The 23569-nt window shown below is 38.5% G+C and overlaps 1 protein-coding gene across 1 annotated transcript in view; it reads left to right on the forward strand.

The window, feature by feature from the left end:
• The window catches only part of DMD (dystrophin), a 1698782-nt gene that overhangs the window by 586405 nt on the left and 1088808 nt on the right, over nt 1-23569 (forward strand). The window contains exon 39 of the mRNA XM_060087208.1: nt 8657-8804. Within this exon, the coding sequence (XP_059943191.1) occupies nt 8657-8804 (148 nt within the window). The remainder of the gene's footprint in view (nt 1-8656; nt 8805-23569) is intronic.

Consider the following 23569-nt stretch of genomic DNA (forward strand, 5'->3'; position numbering starts at 1 on the left):
GGCAGGTTGTGCATTTCTAAGAATTTGTCCATTTCTTCCAGGTTGTCCATTTTATTGGCATAGAGTTGCTTGTAGTAATCTCTCATGATCTTTTGTATTTCTGCAGTGTCAGTTGTTACTTCTCCTTTTTCATTTCTAATTCTATTGATTTGAGTCTTCTCCCTTTTTTTCTTGATGAGTCTGGTTAATGGTTTATCAATTTTGTTTATCTTCTCAAGGAACCAGCTTTTAGTTTTATTATCTTTGCCATCATTTCCTTCATTTCTTTTTCATTTATTTCTGATCTGATTTTTATGATTTCTTTCCTTCTGCTAACTTTGGGGTTTTTTTGTTCTTCTTTCTCTAATTGCTTTAGGTGCAAGGTTAGGTTGTTTATTCGAGATGTTTCCTGTTTCTTAAGGTAGGATTATATTGCTATAAACTTCCCTCTTAGAACTGCTTTTGCTGCATCCCATAGGTTTTGGGTCGTCGTATCTCCATTGTCATTTGTTTCTAGGTATTTTTTGATTATCTCTTTGATTTCTTCAGTGATCACTTCATTATTAAGTAGTGTATTGTTTAGCCTCCATGTGTTTGTATTTTTTACACATCTTTTCCTGTAATTGATATCTAGTCTCATAGCGTTGTGGTCGGAAAAGATACTTGATACAATTTCAATTTTCTTAAATTTACCAAGGCTTGATTTGTGACCCAAGATATGATCTATCCTGGAGAATGTTCCATGAGCACTTGTGAAAAATGTGTATTCTGTTGTTTATGGATGGAATGTCCTATAAATATCAATTAAGTCCATCTTGTTTAATGTATCATTTAAAGCGTGTGTTTCCTTATTTATTTTCATTTTGGATGATCTGTCCATTGGTGAAAGTGCGGTGTTAAAGTCCCCTACTATGAATGTGTTACTGTCGATTTCCCCTTTTATGGCTGTTAGTACTTGCCTTATGTATTGAGGTGCTCCTGTGTTGGGTGCATAAAAATTTACAATTGTTATATCTTCTTCTTGGATCGATCCCTTGATCATTATGTAGTGTCCTTCTTTCTCTATTTTAATAGTCTTTATTTTAAAGTCTATTTTGTCTGATATGAGAATTGCTATTCCAGCTTTCTTTTGGTTTCCATTTGCATGGAATATCTTTTTCCATCCCCTTACTTTCAGTCTGTATGTGTCCCTAGGTCTGAAGTGGGTCTCTTGTATACAGCATATATATGGGTCTTGTTTTTTGTATCCATTCAGCCAGTCTGTGTCTTTTGGTGGGAGCATTTAGTCCATTTACATTTAAGGTAATTATCAATATGTATGTTCCTATTACCATTTTCTTAATTGTTTTGGGTTCGTTATTGTAGGTCTTTCCCTTCTGTTGTGTTTCTTGCCTAGAGAAGTTCCTTTAGCATTTGTTGTAAAGCTGGTTTGGTGGTGCTGAACTCTCTCAGCTTTTGCTTGTCTGTAAAGGTTTTAATTTCTCCATCAAATCTGAATGAGATCCTTGCTGGGTAGAGTAATCTTGGTTGCAGGTTTTTCTCCTTCATCACTTTAAATATGACCTGCCAGTCCCTTCTGGCTTGCAGAGTTTCTGCTGAAAGATCAGCTGTTAACCTTATGGGGATTCCCTTGTGTGTTATTTGTTGTTTTTCCCTTGCTGCTTTTAATATGTTTTCTTTGTATTTAATTTTTGACAGTTTGATTAATATGTGTCTTGGCGTATTTCTCCTTGGATTTATTCTGTATGGGACTCTCTGTGCCTCCTGGACTTGATTAACTATTTCCTTTCCCATATTAGGGAAGTTTTTGACTAAAATGTCTTCAAATATTTTCTCAGTCCCTTTCTTTTTCTCTTCTTCTTCTGGGACCCATATACTTTGAATGTTGGTGCGTTTAATGTTGTCCCAGAGGTCTCTGAGACTGTCCTCAGTTCTTTTCATTCTTTTTCTTTATTCTGCTCTGCAGTAGTTATTTCCACTTTTTTTTTTTTTTTTTTTTTTTTTTTTTTGCGGTATGTGGGCCTCTCACTGTTGTGGCCTCTCCCGTTGCGGAGCACAGGCTCTGGACGCACAGGACCAGCAGCCATGGCTCACAGGCCCAGCCGCTCCGCGGCATGTGGGATCTTCCCAGACTGGGGCACGAACCCGTTTCCCCTGCATCGGCAGGCAGACTCTCAACCACTGCGCCACCAGGGAAGCCCTATTTCCACTATTTTATCTTCCACGTCACTTATCCGTTCTTCTGCCTCAGTTGTTCTGCTATTGATCCCATCTAGAGTATTTTTTTTTTTGTGGTACAGGGGCCTCTCACTGTTGTGGCCTCTCCCGTTGCGGAGCACAGGCTCCGGACGCGCAGGCTCAGCAGCCATGGCTCACGGGCCCAGCCGCTCCACGGCATGTGGGATCTTCCTGGTCTGGGGCACGAACCCGTGTCCCCTGCATCGGCAGGCAGACTCTCAACCACTGCGCCACCAGGGAAGCCCCCCCATCTAGAGTATTTTTAATTTCATTTATTGTGGTGTTAATTGTTGCTTGTTTCCTCTTTAGTTCTTCTAGGTCCTTTATTAAATGTTTCTTGCATTTTGTCTATTCTATTTCCAAGATGTTGGATCATCTTTACTATCATTATTCTGAATTCTTTTTCAGGTAGACTGCCTATTTCATCTTCATTTGTAGGTCTGGTGGGTTTTTATCTTGCTACTTCATCTGCTGTGTGTTTTTCTGTCTTCTCATTTTGCTTATCTTACTGTGTTTGGCGTTTCCTTTTTGCAGGCTGCAGGTTTGTAGTTCCTGTTGTTTTTGGTGTCTGTTCCCAGTGGCTAAGGTTGGTTCAGTGGGTTGTGTAGGCTTCCTGGTGGAGGGGACTAGTGCCTGTGTTCTGGTGGATGAGGCCGGATCTTGTCTTTCTGGTGGGCAGGCCCACGTCTGGTGGTGTGTTTTGGGGTGCCTGTGGACTTATTATGATTTTAGGCAGCCTCTCTGCTAATGGGTGGGGTTGTGTTCCTGGCTTGCTAGTTGTTTGGCATAGGGTGTCCAGCACTGTAGCTTGCTGGTCGTTGAGTGAAGCTGGGTGTTGGTGTTGAGATGGATATCTCTGGGAGGTTTTCGCCGTTTGATATTATGTGGAGCTGGTAGGTCTCTTGTGGACCAGTGTCCTGAAGTTGGCTCTCCCACCTCAGAGGCACAGCACTGACTCCTTGCTGCAGCACCAAGAGCCTTTCATCCACACGACTCAGAATAAAAAGGAGAAAAAGTAGAAAGAAAGAATTAGTAGAAGAAGAAAAGAAAGAAAGAAAGAAAGAAGGGAGGGAGGGATGGAGGAGGGAAGGAAGGAAAAAAAGGAAGAAAGAAGATAAAGTAAAATAAAATAAAGTAAGATAAAATATAATAAAGTTATTAAAATAAACAATTATTAAGAAAAAAAAATTTTTAAACCAAAACAAACACACAAAAAAACGGATGGATAGAACCCTAGGACAAATGGCGGAAGCAAAGCTATACAGAGAAAATCTCACACAGAAGCATACACATACACAGTCACAAAAAGAGGAAAAGGGGAAAAAATCATAAATCTTGCTCTCAAAGTCCATCTCATTAATTTGGGTTGATTCGTTTGTCTATTCATGTATTCCACAGATGCAGGGTACATCAAGTTGATTGTGGAGCTTTAATCCGCTGCTTCTCAGGCTGCTGGGAGAGATTTCCCTTTCTCTTCTTTGTTCTCATAGCTCCCGGGGCTCAGCTTTGGATTGGGCCCCGCCTGTGCGTGTAGGTCTCCAGAGGGCGTCTGTTCTTCGCTCAGACAGGACAGGGTTAAAGGAGCAGCCGCTTCGGGTACTCTGGCTCCCTCGGGCCGGGGGGGAGGGAGGGGCACGGAGGCGGGGCGAGCCTGCGGCGGCAGAGGACGTCATGAGGTTGCACCAGCCCTAGGCGCACCGTGTGCTCTCCCGGGGAAGCCGTCCCTGGATCCCGGGACCCCGGCAGTGGCGGGCTTTACAGGCTCCCCATGCAGCCCCCCGGAAAGGGGGCGTGGACAGTGACCTACGCTCGCACACAGGCCTCTTGGCGGCAGCAGCAGCAGCCCCAGCGTCCCACGCCCGTCTCTGGGGTCCACGCTTTTAGCCCGGCTCGCGCCCGTCTCTGGAGCTCCTTTAAGTAGCGCTCTTAATCCCCTCTCCTCGCGCACCAGGAAACAAAGAGGGAAGAAAAAGTCTCTTGCCTCTTCGGCAAGTCAAGACTTTTTCCCGGACTCCCTCCCGGCTAGCCGTGGCGCACTAACCCCTTCAGCCTCTGTTGACGTCGCCAGTCCTCTCCCTGCGGTCCAACCGAAGCCCGAGCCTCAGCTCCCAGCCCCGCCTGCCCCGGCGGCCGAGCAGACAAGCCTCCCGGGCTGGTGAGTGCTGGTCGGCACCGATCCTCTGTGCGGGAATCTTTCCACTTTGCCCTCTCTGCCCCTATTGCTGCGCTCTCCTCTGTGGCTCCGAAGCTTCCCCCCCACCCCCGCCATCCTCCCTCTCCGCCATGAAGGGGTTCCCTAGTGTGTGGAAACCTTTCCTCCTTCACGGCTGCCTCCCACTGGTGCAGGTCCCGTCCCTATCCTTTTGTCTCTGTTTTTTCTTTTTTCTTTTTCCCTACCCAGGTACGTGGGGAGTTTCTTGCCTTTTGGGAGGTCTGAGGTCTTCTGCCCGCGTTCAGTAGGTGTTCTATAGGAGTTGTTCCACGTGTAGATGTATTTCTGGTGTATCTGTGGGGAGGAAGGTGATTTCCACGTCTTGCTCTTCCAGCATCTTCCCCTCCTGCTCCCTCGTGCCTAATGCTTTTCCAGCCTGAATAGCTTCCGCATGCTTTTTTTTTTTTTTTTTTTTTTTTTCTTTTTGCGGTATGCGGGCCTCTCACTGTTGTGGCCTCTCCCGTTGCGGAGCACAGGCTCCGGATGCGCAGGCCCAGCGGCCATGGCTCACGGGCCCAGCCGCTCCGCGGCATATGGGATCCTCCCAGACCGGGGCACGAACCCGTATCCCCTGCATCGGCAGGCGGACTCTTAACCACTGCGCCACCAGGGAGGCCCCCGCATGCTTTTATTTAATATTTTGTTTGAATAGAGTTCCTTATTTTAACATTAATTTTAATAATAAAATTAAATCAGCTTTACAGTTTTCGAAGTTTTAGCAGTTGCAGATTCTAGGGAATATTCTATATTTAGATATTTATAAAGTGACAGTATAAGTAGTTCAGATCAAGTCTTTAAGTATGAAAAGGTTCAGATTGCAGGAGCTGGGGAAAAGGGAGCAAAGGGAAGGAGGACATTTCAGGAATATTGTACTAATGTTCAAAGTCACGAAATCCTGACACAGTAGCAGGGCATGGGGGACTGCAGAGAGTCCTTTCTGGCTGGTAACTCCATCCTGTCTCATTTTTGTGGGCCTGGAACACAGATGTAAGTAGAGAAGCCTGAGCTCTCAGACTGTTTCCCTTCTCTTCCTATCTCCAGCTTTGTCTTGCAGAACTAAGGGGTACCATGATCAATTGTATGGGTGCTGATGGTTTTCATCTCCTGGAGAATTTAGAGGATAGATAAACTGTGAAGAAGAAGAGGGATTGGATGGGAGGAGGCTTTGTGGAATCTGGTGGAAGATGGTAATTGCCAGTGCAGTGAGTGGTGGAGGGACACATCTGCAGCAGACTGGAATGAAGAGTATAGCACAGATGTTGGAGAAACAGTCACCTCCCAGTAGCTAAAAGCGTTGGCAAGAGGGTAAATCTGGTGATTAGGTTGGGAAAAAAGAAAAGTAAGAAGGGGACTGATGACTGCTACAAAGGTGGGATGGTAAATTATGACCAAATGACAACTTCTCTGTGGTCTGGTCAGCCTCTGCCTGTTTCCCAAACTATGGTGGCAGGAGGATAGTTGGAGATGTTAGTTGTTTGTGTGTGAGACTGCCTTTTAAAAAGTATTATGCTGGGCCTCCCTGGTGGCGCAGTGGTTGAGAGTCCACCTGCCAATGCAGGGGACACGGGTTCGTGCTCCGCTCCGGGAAGATCCCACATGCCGCGGAGCGGCTAGGCCCGTGAGCCATGGCCGCTGAGCCTGCCCGTCCGGAGCCTGTGCTCCGCAATGGGAGAGGCCACAACAGTGAGAGGAACGTGTACCGCAAAAAAAAAAAAAGTATTATGCTTAGTGAAATAAGTCAGACAGAGAAAGATGTTATCTATGTTATCACTCTGTTATCTCTTATATGTGGAATCTAAAAAAATAAAAGAATGTATATAATGAAACAGAAAAAGAATCACAGATTCAGAGAATAAACTAGTTGTTACCAGTGGGGAAAGGAAAAGGGAGGGGCAAAATAAGAGTATGGGATTAAGAGACACTACTATGTATAAAATAAATAAGCAGCAGGATATATTGTACAGTACAGGGAATATGGCCATTATTTAAGATACAGCCATAACTTTGAATGGAGTATAGTCTGCAAAAATATTGAATCACTGGGCTGTACACCTGAAACTAATATAATATTGTAAATCAACTATAGTTCTATCTAAAATAAATAAACAAAATTTAATAACTGTATTTTTCTGAATATTCAAAGTATGAAATGCACATTGCAGAAAAACTTGACAACATAAAAATAAATATAATGAAAACTAAAATCAACTAGTCTCACTAAGATGGAACAATGCCAACTATGATTCATTGTGTTTTAGATTCTCATTTAACAACTCTTTGTGATTCAAGTGCCTGTAAGACATATAAAATGTACAATTCTTTTTTAAAGGAAATAAATTCTTATGATGTATTCTTAAGTCATGTTTTGTGTATTAGCACTGAAAACATATGAAAACAAAATTATTATTAAATATGCAAACATTTCCAAGATAATTTTGTGGCTCATGGATATATCATATTTGATCAACTCTAGAATGCCATTATTAAAGGTAGAATTCTTTTTTATAAGCTAGCTATAGAGACTGCCTCTTTTGGCTATCATTGGCTGCCTTTTTTATGCTACCAAAATACTGTCTGTTTTAGATATTTTTAAGGTGAAAATACAGTTAATCATTAAATACAATATCTGATAGAATGCAATGTACATGTAGATATATAATTAAATATTGGAAGAAAATAAAGAAGAAAAAATAGGAAAAAGAGGCCTACAACTATCACGTTGAATTGTTTAACTTGGTGAAAATTCATCTTGAAAAAAGGAAATCCCAGCAAATTTAACGTAAGGTGGTAAAAGACACCACTGAAACCAGAGAGATCTGAGTTAGAGTTCCCTCTCTTCCATTTAATATCTATTTATCTTTTGGTAATTTACTCAGCATCTCAGTTTTCTCCAGTGGGAAATGGAAGTAATAATTGTTATGTTGCAGGGTGTTTTGTAGGAGTCAGTGGAATGGGATATGTGAAAGCACAGAGCCCAGGGCCTGGTTCATAGTAAATGTTTAATAAATGTGAATTCCATTCCTTTCCCAGTAAAACAGTAGGGAATTGTGGCATTATTTGGGTTCTAAAATTATTTAAAGTTCCTAAATGGAGGTAGAGATCTGAGAAGATCCTCAAGATATTCAAATCTATAATCCATTGCATCTTAAGAGTAGAACTCAGAGAAGTTTGACAGACTACTGTATTGTGAGGCAGCTCTTCAGCCAGGAATCTGCAGGATGGCTTTTTTTTCGTGCTGGCAAATGCCTGTTTGGATGGGCATTGGGAGACCCAGTAGATTGTGAACCCCATAAAACTTTAAAACTTAACAATATACAGTATTTTTCACCTTAACCGTACATTAGAATCATCTGGGTGCTTTTAAAAATACCAGCGTAAGGATCCCACCTCCAAAGATACTGATTTAATTGGTCTAGACTGGAGACCCAAAATCAGTGTTTTATTGCTGTTTTTTTTTAAATGCCACAAGTGATTGTTATGTGCATCTGTCTTAGGGTAAACATAAAGCCTTGACTCATATAATTTCTGCCTCAGTCTCTTCTGTGACCGGAATATGACCAAATGCTTCCTTCTTAATATTCTTTTCATATGAGATGTTAAGATATTACCTTGCACTAAATTCCTTCAGCATTCCAATTTAAATTTTAGTGGATACAATGAAACCGGAAGGATAAAGGAAGACAACACTCATCATCTGTTTTAGACTACTATATCAGTTAGTTGGTAGATTTTTTACATGTAAGCCTACGTATAAGTTATTACATCTATCATCCTGAATGCTTGAGGATCTTAATGAATAGACGCTTTTAGGTCAAGATATGACTGAAATTGATAGAGTTTAATGAAATAATTTTGTTTTGATCCAAAAAATATTTTGACTTTTAGTATCTAGCTTCAAAATACTTAATTTATTAGATGTTAATGTATTTTTTTAATTCCTGAAATTTTATTAAAAATTAAATATTCTCATAGGGAAGAAAACACTAATACTCCATGATAGTTGTTTCCATCTTTGTTTCAATCACAAAATGTATTCAGTTTTAAAGGGAAAATTACAAGCTTTTATTTTAATTCATCCTGTATTCTATACTAATTATTTATGTTAATTGAAATTGAAATATACAAATGTGAGAAACTATCAAAATAGTATCCTTGTTCATGTAATAAAATATATGTTAGGTCCATATAATCCATTTATTTTCCTTGATCCATATTGTTTAATTCCAGGCAATTTGACAGATCTGTTGAAAAATGGCGGCGGTTTCATTATGATATGAAGATATTTAGTCAATGGCTAACAGAAGCTGAACACTTTCTCAAAAAGACACAAGTTCCTGAGAGTTGGAAACATGCCAAATACAAATGGTATCTTAAGGTAAGTTTTTGAGATCTCTTTTTTTCAAATTGTTTTTATCTTCACCACAGCATCACGACTACTTAACTTCTTTAAGTAGAGGTTGTGAAGGATGATGGAAATTTATAATTTTTGACTTTTGTTGTCAGCACTGCACCTATTAGAACTTGTCATGATGATCTGGAAGACTATGCAGTGGACGTTTTGTGTCAGGATGGGGGTCTAGACGTAACTGGTTTACCTGATGAACTGCAAAGTGTAATTGAATCTTTGATACAGGGAAGCATCTTGCAGCAGGGTGTCCTGTGGCTTTGGGGCAGTGTGTGTTTTTGCCTTATGTTGGATTTTGTCCAGGAGGAGAACTTGTGGTATACTTAGCAATCATGTAGTTGCTAGAAATATCCATCATGATGAAATTACAGTTCTGTTTCCCTAAAGACAATTTGTGGTGATATAGCAATATTTCTATATATTCTATTGACAAAATGCCTTCTGAGATAGTCCAGAGGCCAAAACAATGCAGAGTTCATTGGCAGTACTTATTGACTGTTTCATGGTTTTTGTTAATGGAAATGCAACATATGGATTACTACCAGCGTACAGTTTAATTTCAACTTGCTGTATCTTTTGACTATGCAGATAAAGTACATTGTAGAGGTTGTAATTTATGTTATAAAGTATATGGCTTAGGTATAAGAACTATTGTGTTTATTATACCAGATCTTAAGTATTTTTGCAACATTTTTTAAAGTTGTTCAGGTAGCAATTTTCAGTCAAGTAGATTTGAACTATGGCCAGTTTTTGAATGCCAGCAAACACTGATTAAGACAGATGAAAGCAAAGAAAAGGGTAATGTATTAAATAGTCCAGACATTTCAAAATGCTGGATTCATAAAAGCAATATCATTTTCAACCTTACAGTTCTCCATTCTCAAATATTTTTTGCATAGCAAATAGGCCTTTTGATATTAAGAAAGTTAGCATTTAAACACCTATGTGTGTGTAAGCTATGTAAAAATAGAAAATGAATAATTTTGGAATCTTGTGTAATTATGTGTATATCAATCAAATTTTTATACACTCAGCATCGGCATTGCAGGTACAGGAAATTTGTGGATTTCCAATCTGCCATCATACAGAAAATACATTTTGTAACAGCACTAAAGTGAATTTTGAGCTAATACAGCATCACTAGGTTTCTGACTTAAAGGCAGAATTATAAGAGATATAAGGTGTTCTTGGGGAGATTTATAAACCTCTTGCCATTTTCAAAGATATCCATCACAAGGTAGTTACGTATATTAATCTGTTTTTGTTGTAAAAATAATATATACTCATTATGAAAAAATAAAGCAATGTAGAAGTATATTGAAGGTAAATATATATATACCTTCTACTCCACAGAGGGTGGTTGTCTTGATGTGGATATTGGTATATATTTCGGGTTGGCATCTCACTCGGAAATGGATACAGAAGGTTTATTAGGGAGTGCTTTTGGGAATTGAGCAATTGGTTTATGATGTTCCTTGGTATAGTTTCCTTGTGTTTCTTCTTCTTGAGGTCTGTTAAGCTTCTTGGATCTGTGTGTCCTTAGTTTTCATCAAATTCAGAAATTTTAAAGGTGTTATTGAAAAATAATATTTTTCTGCCCCGTTCCCCTTTTCAGGGACTCTGATAACATATATTAGGCCACTCACTGATGTTTTGTTCTTTTTATTTTCAGTCTTTTTTTCACTGTAATTCATTTTACATAATTTCTATTGTCAAATGGACTAATCTGATCTTTTACCATATCTAATCTGTGGTTAATCTCATCTAGTGTATAATTTTAACCTCAGACGTTGTTTTGTGTGATTCAGTACATTGCTGAAGTGTGACTTGAGAGTTTTAACATCTTTCTTGTCTCTACTCAACATGTCAATCTTTACCTTCTTGAAAATATGGAATACAGTTATAATAACAGTTATAATGTACTTGTCTACCAGTTCTATCATCTGTGTCTATTTTGGGTCAATTTCAATTATTTTTTTCTCCTTGTTATGGATGTTATTCTCCTGCTTCTTTGGATGACTGGTAATTTTTGATTGGGTGCCAAATGTGAATTTTAACTTGTTGAGTGCTTGATATATTTGTGCAGGTAAATATTAATGACCTTTGTGCTGGAACACAGTTAGTTTGCTTGGAAACACTTTGATCTTTTGAGTGTCTTCCTCTTATACTTTTTGAGTTTTGAGCAGAACAACCTAAGTCTAGGACTAATTTTTCCCCACTACTGAAGCGAAACCCATCTCAGTATTCACTCTGATGCTCTGTGAATGATATTTTCCACTGTGGCTGGCAGGAACAGATACTATTCCCAGCCATATGTGAACTCTGGTGATTGTTCCCTTTAGTCATTTTGTGTAGTTCTTTCCCTAGACAGTGGTAGTTTCTTCTCATATGGGAACTGATTGGGACTGAGCTGAAGACTGGAAGGGCGTTCTCTGCACATCTCCAATGTTTATTCTCTGTGTATCTGTCTCCTCTCTGATGCTCTGCCCTGTTACTCTAGCCACTTTGGTCTCCTTGGGTTCCCAGCTCCATCTCCTCAACTCAAGGAGACTCTATGGCTTTGTGAGAGTGCCTTCATCCTTTGTCATAGCTTGGAACTCTGCCCAGATAGTAAGCTGGGACAATGGTAGGGCTCACCTCATTTGTTTCTAATTTCTTAGAGATCACTTTTTAAAAATTACCCAGTGTATAATGTCTTCAAAAACATTGTTTCATACGTTTTGTTCATTTAAAAAATTTTTTAACCAAGAAGTTAAATTTGGTCCCTGTTACTCCAACTTGGACAGAAGCAGAAGTCCAAAACAAACAATTTTTATGTCATTTGATATTTTAGTGTGTTTACTTCTATACAATCTTAAAACTATATGATAATTTTAATTGCCTTGAGAATGACTAAAGGTCTCCACTTCTTGACACTGGGGTTTAGTTGTAATTGATGAACATTTTATCAAAACTTTTTTTCCGTTAATTGGAGAATTTCTTAAAAGACTATTTTATTTAGTCTGTTTTTTGGGGTTTTTTTTTTTTTTTTTTTGGTATGTGGGCCTCTCACTGTTGTGGCCTCTCCCGTTGCGGAGCACAGGCTCTGGACGTGCAGACTCAGCGGCCATGGCTCACGGGCCTAACTGCTCCGCGGCATGTGGGATCTTCCCAGACCAGGGCTCGAACCCGTGTGCCCTGCATCCGCAGGCAGACTCTCAACCACTGCGCCACCAGGGAAGCCCATATTTAGTCTGTTTTTTACTCAATGAAATAAAGGGAATTCTGGATGTCCAGGGAAATGTTTTTCTAGTTATGGAACTGTGAATGATATCACAAATATTCTAAACAGTTACGGTTTCTTTTCCCCGGTGATTAAGAAGGTCCAATATCATGCACATACACATGTGCATACCTGCATAGACACACATAAACATAAGACATCTGGAGTTATCTTTCTGTTCTGCTAAGTCTCAGAAAAGGATACAGAAAGGCATTATAAGTCACCTCCATTGATAAGAGAAATGGAAACTATGGTAATTTCAGCTGTCTTGGTCATTATCATTGTTGACTGACTAATAATGAATAAGAGAGTTTAAATTTTGTGTGTGTGTGTGTGGTACGTGGGCCTCTCACTATCGCGGCCTCTCTGGTTGTGGAGCACAGGCTCTGGAGGCGCAGGCTCAGCGGCCACGGCTCACGGGCCCAGCCTCTCCGCGGCACGCGGGATCCTCCCGGACTGGGACACGAACCTGTGTCCCCTGCATCGTCAGGCGGACTCCCAAGCACTGCGCCACCAGGGAAGCCCCGAGAGTTTAAATTTTTGATGAGAAATTATTTTAGGAAACAGAATGTAGATGCTGCCTGTTAGCAGCAGACAGATTTGTTGCCATGAACCAGTAATGGTTACTTTAAGGAAACTCAACTAAGCAGCCCATGTACTAAACAAATATTTACAGGGGTACACTGGAGTTTAAAGCCTCATAAGAATAATTTTCAGCAAAGATATCCTGTCTAGATATGAAATAAAATAATAAACAGGTACATGTTGTAAGTTTATCTATATAGACTTCTATCAAACTGCATTTTATTTATCTTTTTAACTTTAAAAAAGACAAATCATTGTCCTACTGACACTTGGTGTTACTATTCAAAATAAAGTTGCTGCCAATGCCAAAAAGATTGTCTGGTTCCATGCAACTCAGCTATTGAATGAATGCAACTCAGCCATCACAAATGAATGATAGAATTAAATATATTAATTAATATTTTTCAAGGTATTCCAAAAATATGTCATGGCACCGTGGGGAATCTTTTAAAAATATCATATTTTTTTACATGAGAAAATATCAATCATGTTTCATGCCACTAAAATTGGTCTGTTAATAAGCTCATTCAATTATTTATGTGTCTCTTAAATATTCATTCAACAAGCAGTAATTGAATACATATGGAAAATTTTATCACCCACAAAAAATATTGACATGCCACATTAGACTTTAGTAGAAGTTTAGAAAATTAGCTAAAAAGTTGGAAGCCACATTCACAAAGTGTGGGTTCAAATCCCAGCTCCTTTAGCTTCTTTAATAGCTGCAGAATCTTGTGAAGTGTCTTAAATCTCTATGTCTCTGTTTTCTCTTCTCTTAAATAGTAAAAATGAGATGTGCATAAAGTACTTAGAATTGCATTCTCCACAAAATACACATTAAACGTGAGATCTTATAACTAATCACACTTCCTAAGTGATTAGCCCGTATCTATAAAAACAAAAGTGCATTTACTGAATTGCTGTCCCCAAACATCTGAAATACAGATTGAATAACCAGGCATTTTCAAGAATGCTTACTTTTATGACTTATGATGTTTTCTCAAAGTATTGCTCTTGGATTGGAAAGTGAGGAACATTCCAGTTCAACCAAACAAATCTTCCTCAGAAAGCTGACACATCTGCCTCTTTTTAGAACTAACAAGAATAAATGTTAATGGGAGTTTTCAAAGGGAAAGCTGAGCACCATGAAGGAAAGTTATGAAAATAATGTTAACTCATCTAGTGACAGAGTGAATTGGTGTGCCAACAAGTACCTTGAGTGAAAACAGAAAAGTGGAAATCATAACATGTGCTAACATTTAGCTCTACATGTTCTTCTAGAGTAGAAAGAAATAATTTTTAAAGCACGGGCTGTTATTTTAATGGAGTTGAAAATTCTTGAAGTTGACAGTAGAAACAATAAAAATCAAAATTAGATTGAGGGCTTCCCTGGTGGTGCAGTGGTTGAGAGTCCGCCTGCCTATGCAGGGGACGCGGGTTCGTGCCCCGGTCCGGGAGAAGATCCCACATGCCGCGGAGTGTCTGGGCGCGTGAGCCATGGCCGCTGAGCCTGCATGTGCTCCGCAACGGAAGCGGCCACAACAGTGAGAGGCCCGCGTACCAAAAAAAAAAAAAAATAGATTGAATATTTAAAAGAGTAGAATAACCTTGCTATTAATGGAAATGGAACCTGTTTATTTTATGGGACAGTGCTGCTTAGTGAACCGTATTAAAAATTAACAGCACCTTCTAAAGAGCATTGCCTTGGGCAAGCATGAGACCTTGAAATCGTAAGAAATTTCATTTGAAATTAACCTAAAGAAGTAAACAGAAGTAGGATTATTTAGATGAAACTTTTAAGGCTTTAAAGCAGTGAATGGTAAGCAAACATAGGGAGTGAAACAGCAATGTGTTATTGTGACATTAGTTAACTGCTGTTTTTAGGCAAAATATCATCTTCTTAAAGTTAGTCTTCTGGCATATCTTTCAATGTTACTGTGTTTTACTCCATTGTATGGTAGAAGTATAATATATTTTTGTGTATTGCTGTAAATAAATTCAATTAAAAACTGTTTACTTTGTAACATAATGATAAATTTTAATTCATTGTGATTGTGGGTACTTAAGACAGCATGGATTAAGTATGTCATATCATAATGTTTATGTTCATCATCAAATCTCAAAAAAATAGTTTAAATTCATGTTCTAGTTAAGCAAAATATGCTTTTTCTTTTCTCAAATTGGAAATTTGCATGGAGAATGGAAAATTACATATAAACTGTATAGTTGTAACATGAGAACATTTCTGTGATCTCTCAGATGAGGAAATAAATCAAGGAAAAAAGGCACTAGTTTCTTGCAGTTGAGAGAGAGAAGACAAAGAAAGAAGCATCTAAGAGTGTCAAAGACAATTTTAGCTGCTCTTCAGCTCTGCCTTACCTTGGCTATTTGTGATGGAAGAAAATTCTAGAGCACTTTGTAAAGGACCCAATTCTTACAAGTTTAGATTCCAATAACACATTGGAGCTGGGTAACTCCTACCCAAAAGCTTGAGACAAAGTGAGTCCATAAAAAAGCTGTCTTCCTCTTACTGGAAATACCCAGACTTTCTAATTATTCTCACCCTGATTTCTGAGCTTGCAGCGTAGAAAGCCTCAAGTGGTAGGTCCCATCATTGAAAAACCATTGGCTTTCTCAGAAACAAAGAGTGCTGAATGGATGTACATAGATCACTGACACTATCTGCTATAGTGAGTGTTTGTATTTTTATTTGGATATACTTTAATACCTAATTGGTAATCTACTCCCCCAAAGGATTCTGTAGGAGATAACTGACTTTGAATTAATATGGAGTAAATCAAAGGCTATCTAGAAAAAGGCATATGGTGTAAAAGACCAAATTGCATACAAGTATGTTTTCTGTGTAGTCAGTTTTTACAGTGCTGATTTTACCAGCTGGCTGGTGAGTTTGAAGGCTTCTTAACAGCTGCACTGCTGGGGCTCAAATGCTAATAGAAACTTTGATAGAACAATCATTTGAGTAAAAATTTCTGCCATCTGTTGCCCTTCATTGGGACCCCAATGTTAAGAATAATTCATACTACTGCTGGCCCTTTATATTTCCCCAGCAGTAATAAAATTTCATAAGATTTTGTTTGGTGGTCACAAAGCTACCCTGGTTTCTGTAGCTAGAGGATATACACTAACATAAGAGAATCAACATGAAAATTTACTGCGAAGAGAATTTGTCTCTCGTCACTTACTTTAGGGTTACAGTGATGTGTAAGTATGGGAATACATCTTAAAGTAAGCTTTCCAATGTTATTAGCTGGTAGTGACATGAGAAGTCAGTCTCTTAATACAGCTAAACAGTTGGGTACTTCATTCTTATGTAAATACCGTTAGCTTTTTATTGCTGCTTAGAAACTCCTCTATAACTTCTTGGCTCTTATGCGTCGTTTCAGAAGTAGTAATAACAGATTTATTGGGAGTTTGGCAGAGTGCAGAAATTCAGAGAGGGGCTCTAAATTGTTGCCTGTCAAATGTGTCTTTCATAAGATAAGTATATTAAAATAATTGGATAATCTCAATGGCTAGTTCTTTAAGTTCTGTTGTCTAGCATGATATGTTTAAGAAGATGAAAAATTGCTCTACATAATGGAAAAGAAGCAATAACCAAAACTATAACTTACTGTAATAGCCACAACTGTAAAGAACTGCTTAAAATGCATGAGAAAACATATCATCCCTAAGGGATCCCCATTCTTAGAGTAAGAAATTATTAGGAGAGTAAGAATCTACCAAAAAAAAAAAAGTGAAGCATGCTAATTGCAAATTCCAAATTGGAAAAAACCCTGCTCACATCAACATGGAAGCAATGTGAAGCAGAAATTATTTAATGAAAAATAAGATTAATGCTAATATAAGTAATTTTTATGAAGTACAATACTTTGCAGAGAGGATGTTCCAGCCACTCTGATCTCATTGCTGTTTCTTCTCTCATACCTTCTTACTATTCCTTCTAGTGCTAGTTCCTACCATTAAACTTGCTTTTCTCTTTGCTAGAGGGTTCTACCCTATCCTCAGTCTTTATTCCCTATGTCTTAATCCCCTCCCTCTCAGGACTTTTGTACACTTCTCTTTACTTACATATGTCCATGTTCTGATGTTATCTTCTCAGATATGCTTTTTGTAAATTCTCCTATTTTAAAAAGATCACACACACACACGGAGAGAGGATTAATTCCTCTCCAAATTACCCTGCTTTGCTTTCTTCATAACATTGTCAATTGCTGAAATTTTAATATATGTTTGCATGTTTATTTTTTATCTTTCCCACTAGAATGTAAATCTTGCAGGGACCTTGTCTTTCTTGGTCACTAATAGGTCTTCAGTACATAGAACAATCTCTTCATATATAAAATATATAATACTCACTATGATGAATAATTGGATAAATGAAAGGATTATATTTTCATCATATTATTCCCTAAGGCAAACTATCCCTAAGCTTGTCCTTTCTTCCATTTTTACCGCATCTCATATCCAAGAAATTCTTCCTTCCAAGGAGCTGCCCTCTCCTCTTCTTTGTACAGAACACTTGAAACTCTCATATTTGCTGAGTTTTTAGCAGTATGATGGCTTCATTCTCTGACCCTTTGAGTGTATCATAAATATCAAAATCCATTCAACAAATATTTAGTGTAAGCCTAGTGTGTGCAAGGCAGGCACTTTGCTTGCTACTAGGGATACAGACTTGGCAAAGAGCCACCTTTTCCTTAATAAGCTCACAGCCGCATGTGTTCAGCATATGAAGGCCAAGTTAGAAACACATGGCCATATGTAAACACTCTAGAAAGTCCTGGAGCCAGCCTAGGCAAATGGGTCTTCTTTCTACAGCAGTTATTTGTGTCCCTTTAGTCTTTCTTGCCACTCCTCCATTACACCTCTGGGATTCCCAAACTCAATTGTGAGAACGAGATTTCGGGAAACAGAAAAGAGCAATATTGTGAAAGGCAGCATAAGGAAAGAGCTAATTATGAACAAGTCATACAAAGAGAGTGAGAAAATGTTCTGACGTGAATTTTAAATTTTGAACAATGATAAAGTTGACAAATTATAGTACAAGAGGCCTGTTCATAGATGAGTTGGTTCAGGATGAACTGTTCATCAAGCTGAATAGCAAGTATTTAGTCATAAGAATGGTAAATCTTCCTCCTAGATAACCAAATATAGGTACAAGCCAGAGACCAGGATTGTTTGCAAGCATCATAGTTAAGAAATTTTTTAATTCTTGCTCTTTTGTGAAGCTATAATTGACAGTAATTTTTTTTTAAGGAGGAAAGAGTCAGGGGCATAGGTAACTGAAAAATAGTAGATAAGTCTGATATGAGTACGTATCAGACTGTGTGGTAGCATATTTCCCCTTGAGGTTTTATTGGCACATTATTATTTTTGTCAATATATAATTTTAGTTTTTATAACTTCAACCTGAAACAAAATAATATGCCACCATAGAATCTAGGGCTCCATGTGGAACATTGAACTGGTCATTATTAGGAGTAAGTATCTCATCTGTGACATCCCTCAGATGTCAAGCAATTAAATGAATTTGATATAATACATAATACACTAAATATTATTTACCCTATAAATATTAAATTCTTCAGAAGAGGAATTTTATGGGACCAAATCCTGCCAGCCACCTGTTTTTGCAAATAAGTTTTACTGGGACTCAACCACATTTATTTACTGTCTGTGGCTGCTTTCTGGCTACAAAGGGGGAGATAAGTAGTTGCCATGGAGACTGCCTGGCCCACAAAGGCCAAAGGATTAACTATGTAGCTCTTTACAGAAAAAGTTTGTTAACTCTTGCTTTAGAAGATAGAGTCATAAAAAGTTGCAATAAAAATTCAAGGGTCCTTCTTACCCTCTCTTTAAATATTCTTTGTTACTTGACATAACAGAGAAATAGACTTCAGCCATGCTCGTCAAACACACTGAAAGTCATGGTAACAAAAAAGTAACTCCAAATAGACTTGCTATTTGAGTCAACTTTTAACTCCATGCGTTAGGAGAAGGGGTATGATTAGAAATAAAAAGAGGTTTTAAAGTCACTTAAATAGTGTGTGGTGGACTTAGACATTTTGAAGAGTATATAGGAACTGTTCTCCTTACTGATAGTACCGCCAGGTCCTCTTGATTACTTGAGCAGTCTTCATGGGACAATAAATCAAGTATTCTGCCCAAGAGAGTTCTCGAAGTTGTTCTGCCAGAGCCTTTCTCCCACCATCTCAGTGGTCCTAAGCATAGGTCCTAAGCTTGCCCAATCATATTCTTTCTTGAGACTTTTAAACTTGAGATAAGAGATATGGTTGGGCTTCATTCATTCTAAGGGGAATGCCTGGTCAAGACCAACAAGCTACCCTTGCTGTGGGGACCCTCTGGAGTCCTGTTTGTTCCAAGCCTGATTCTTTGATTTTCCTTTCTGTCCTGTGAACCTCTCCATTTCCTTATCATGGATTTCCTTATTGGCAGAGGCAGTTTCTGTTGCTTATAAATGAAGAACTCTAAACAGAATCCTAGCGTAATCAGAGAAACTCTTCTTCTAGCCTGATTCCTTTTGTAAAGAAGTTTGCGTCCCCTTGGAGAGCCTGTACAACATAACCATTTGCATGTAATGAACAGTTTGCAATACTTTGAGATTAATGTGCAATTTCTGTTTGACGAGAGAAACAATTAGGATCAACCGTGGTCGTATATTCCAGAATACAAATGTTTCCATGCTTTAAGTGTTGTTGGATCATTATATGAGATTCATAATTTTGTCCTGTTATACCCACTTTTGCATTACGATTCAGTCTTAATTTATTATACACTATTAAAAGTTTTTAGGTAATTTGTTCGTGTTGCTACTCAGACATCAAAATATCTGCTGGCTGTGAAAATGAATAAATTTAATGTTCCAGCATAGTTCTCCAAATCCTGGCATGACAATAATAATACAGGCTTATATTGTATTGTAAATCCTAGTTAATATGATTTTATTTTGAAAATCCCATTTTACTGCTATTTTTAAATAATACATTTTCGAACATGTTACCTTTCAATTTCTATTTGTATTTAAATAATAGATGATACTTGTATGTGCTTACAAAAGGGCAGTATATGTATTTTTAAATATTAATAATGGATTGCTGAAACAACCTTAACTTTAAAACAACACAATTATTTAAAAAAAATAATAAGCTATGCAGCATGGTTTAACAGCAGCTTATAAACAGTTGTTTAAGATCTGTATGCTATAATAAGCAAACTCTACCAATCCATAGTTCATAGGAATTTGCCAATTTTATCTCATAATCAGGGCTATCCCTAAAAGAGTGTTCAGGGCAATTCAACCACTACATAACCACCCAAGATAATGTAATCTAAGGAGGCTAAACTGTTGAAATCTTTCATAGTCTCCTTGGGATATCATTAAGAACAGAAATTTTGAAATAGAATTGTAATGATGTTCAAATAAGAGGAGCACATGACACCAACCACTCCAGTACACTGGGCTTAGGAGGCTACCAGTTAGTTGTGCCACCCAAGGGATGGATCTGCCCATAAGATTACCCATATTTTAAAGAACCTGCATACCACCACTGCATTTGAACATTTAGCCCTAGCAATTCCTTATATTTCAATTAACCTTTAAAATCAATACATTTATTCAGCAAACTTTTACTTTGGAGCTACTCTATGTCAGACTCTATGCTAGGTGCTCAGGACATAAAAATTAACAGAATCCCAATCTACTCACAGAGGTATCAAGGTTCACTGAAGTTGATGGACATTTTAACAATTGAAACATGAATGGTATATTCAGTAGATGGATATTTAAGCAACTAAAATAACATGTATGAGGTATAATAGAGGTATGTATATAACCGGGACATTGGGGGAAAGGCAAGAAAAGGAGTAACTAACTGGCTAGAAGATTTGGAAGTGCTTCACAGGAGAGGTGATGTGGGAAATAAGTGAGGGGAGCCTACATCCAGAAAAAGGGGGAAACATTGGTATTATGAAAAACTGTGATTTGATTAGGGCACGATGAGGTGCTCTTGGACCGATTACAGATACATGGAAAGAAATGGCAAAAGGTGATGCTTAGGACTCATTTCCTTTCCTGTTGGTTACGTTTTGGTTTATTTTTTCTATTTTTCTTTTAATCTAGTGGGCTAGTATTTTCTAAACCGTGAGTCATAAAATCAATTTGTGGCTCACCACAAATGTTTGTGTTTAGTGAAACAAAATAGAACATGTCAGGGTTCATCACACATAGGAAAGTATTATTTCCTAGATCTTTTTTTGTTTTAATCGTGTGTCTCTGTGTGTGTATGTGTGTGTATGTGTGTTGGGTTATTTCTGATTGAGTGTCACAAGGTAGTAATATGATGAGTATAAGGGAAGAATTTAATTTTTAAAAAATTAAGAAGCCAGTGTAGGAAATGCTTAATTTGGGAAGATGATATTAAATCACTTTTACAAAAACAGGCCCAGCATATACCCTGAGAAAACCATAATTCAAAAAGAGTCATGTACCACAATGTTCACTGCAGCTCTATTTACAGTAGCCACCACATGGAAGCAACCTAAGTGTCCATCGACCGATGAATGGATAAAGAAGATGTGGTACATATATACAATGGCATATTACTCAACCATAAAAAGAAACAAAATTGAGTTATTTATAGTGAGCTGGATGGACCTAGAGTCTGTCATACAGAGTGAAGTAAGTCAAAGAGGAAAAACAAATACCGTATGCTAACACATATATATGGAATCTAAAAAAAAAAAAAAGGTTCTGAAGAACCTAGGGGCTAGACAGGAATAAAGACACAGACGTAGAGAATGGACTTGAGGACACGGGGAGGGGGGAAGGGTAAGCTGGGATGAAGTGAGAGAGTGGCATGGACATATATACACTATCAAATGTAAAATAGATAGCTAGTGGGAAGCAGCCACATAGCACAGGGAGATCAGCTCGGTGCTTTGTGTCCACCTAGAGGGGTGGGATAGGGAGGGTGGGAGGGAGGGAGACACAAGAGGGAGGAGATATGGGGATATATGTATATGTATAGCTGATTCACTTTGTTATAAAGCAGAAACTAACACACAATTGTAAAGCAATTATACTCCAATAAAGATGTTAAAAAGAAAGAAACGGGCCCAGAAAGATGTAACACAATATTTATTTAATTGCACTAGTATTTAAAGTTGCTTTTAGTGCCTTTATATTTAAAGATTATAAGAAATATTTTTGATGTGATTCTAAAAAAAAAAAACCCAACCAGATAAGTAGAAAAGTTATTCTTATAACTTTTTACAAGACTCAGAACTGTAAATATTTTACCCCAAATCACAAGGCAAATAAGTGAAGGCCTTGGGATCTGAATATCATATGGCTTACTGAGCATCAGCTAGAAGTTTGAGATGTTGAGAAAAAATTAAATCTCAGCTCTGCCTAATAAGTATTGAGGAAACGAATAAAGAGAATAATATCCACCACTCATTATAGGGCCAGGCCCTCTTAAGAGGCCTTAAGGATATTAAGTAATAAAAATGAAACTTCTTTCATCCATAAAAATGCTATTTCGTGATAAGTATAATCCTAATTAAACCCATCTTATGTCATTATCAGTAAGGGTGAGACATAACATCTTTATTGCTATGGGTTATAATTTGACCCATAGTACATTAAAATCAGAGTATTCCGAAGGGTTATTTTTATTATTAGAGATGATGTTAGGCTTGTTAATGATGGCAATAACATTAGTCATAACATAATAAGGCACTTTCTAATTTATGAAGCACTTTCAATTACATTGTCATATTAATCTCCTGTTGAGATATAGATTTGGGGGATCCTTTATAAGATGTAGGTTATCGAGGGAACAGAAGATACAGAGACATTCATTTATTTCTCCATGATTTGAAATAAAAGTAGAGTTTTGGTAGGAGACCAGGATTTGGTAAGCAGCGGTCGTATATGGAAGACTTAGGCATTGGTCTGTGTAGCGATGGCTGGTGTTCTCTAAGACAACCTTGACAGTGAAAGGCTCTTGGTTACCACAGGGCAGAAGCCCTTAGAAGGTCACAGCCTAGTGGTTAGTAGTGGCCTCCCTTTCAGAATACTCTCAGGATAAAATCCACCATGACACATATGGTTCCTTCACGGCAAAATTGTTTTCCCTTAACATTGCACAGCTATGGATGTCGGCATTCTTTGCTTATTCAACATGTTTTTGTCAAGGGTCAGGATGGTGCTGCATACCAAAAGTTTCAATGTTGAACCAAACAATGCACAGTGGCCTTACATCAGTGGGGGAGGCAGACGTCTGTCTCCATGTGAGGGGATGAGGAATCTATCACTCAAGGAAGTTGGTCTAGTGCAGAGAGCAACAGATATATAGACCTCAGAGTTGGTAGAATACAGTTCTCAAATTCTGCCCTGGAGTTCCCTGGCGGTCCAGTGGTTAAAACTCTGCGCTTCGGGCTCCCTGGTGGCGCAAGTGGTTGAGAGTCCGCCTGCCAATGCAGGGGATACGGGTTCGTGCCCCGGTCTGGGAGGATCCCATATGCCGCGGAGCGGCTGGGCCCGTGAGCCATGGCCGCTGAGCCTGCGCGTCCGGAGCCTGCGCGTCCGGAGCCTGTGCTCCGCAACGGGGGAGGCCACAACAGTGAGAGGCCCACATACCGCAAAAAAAAAAAAAAAAAAAAAAAAAAAAAAAACTCTGCGCTTCCACTGCAGGGGGCACGGGTTCCATCCCTGGTCCGGGAACTAAGATCCCACAAGCTGCGCGTTGTGGCCAAACAACTTTTTTTTTTAATTAAAAAAAAAGAAATTCTTTCCTCACTGTGTTTACAAAGTCCTGTGACAATAGGGAAGAGGAGATGGTGA

The sequence above is a fragment of the Mesoplodon densirostris genome, chromosome X (genome assembly GCF_025265405.1).
Source record: "Mesoplodon densirostris isolate mMesDen1 chromosome X, mMesDen1 primary haplotype, whole genome shotgun sequence".
Lineage (NCBI taxonomy): Eukaryota > Metazoa > Chordata > Mammalia > Artiodactyla > Ziphiidae > Mesoplodon > Mesoplodon densirostris.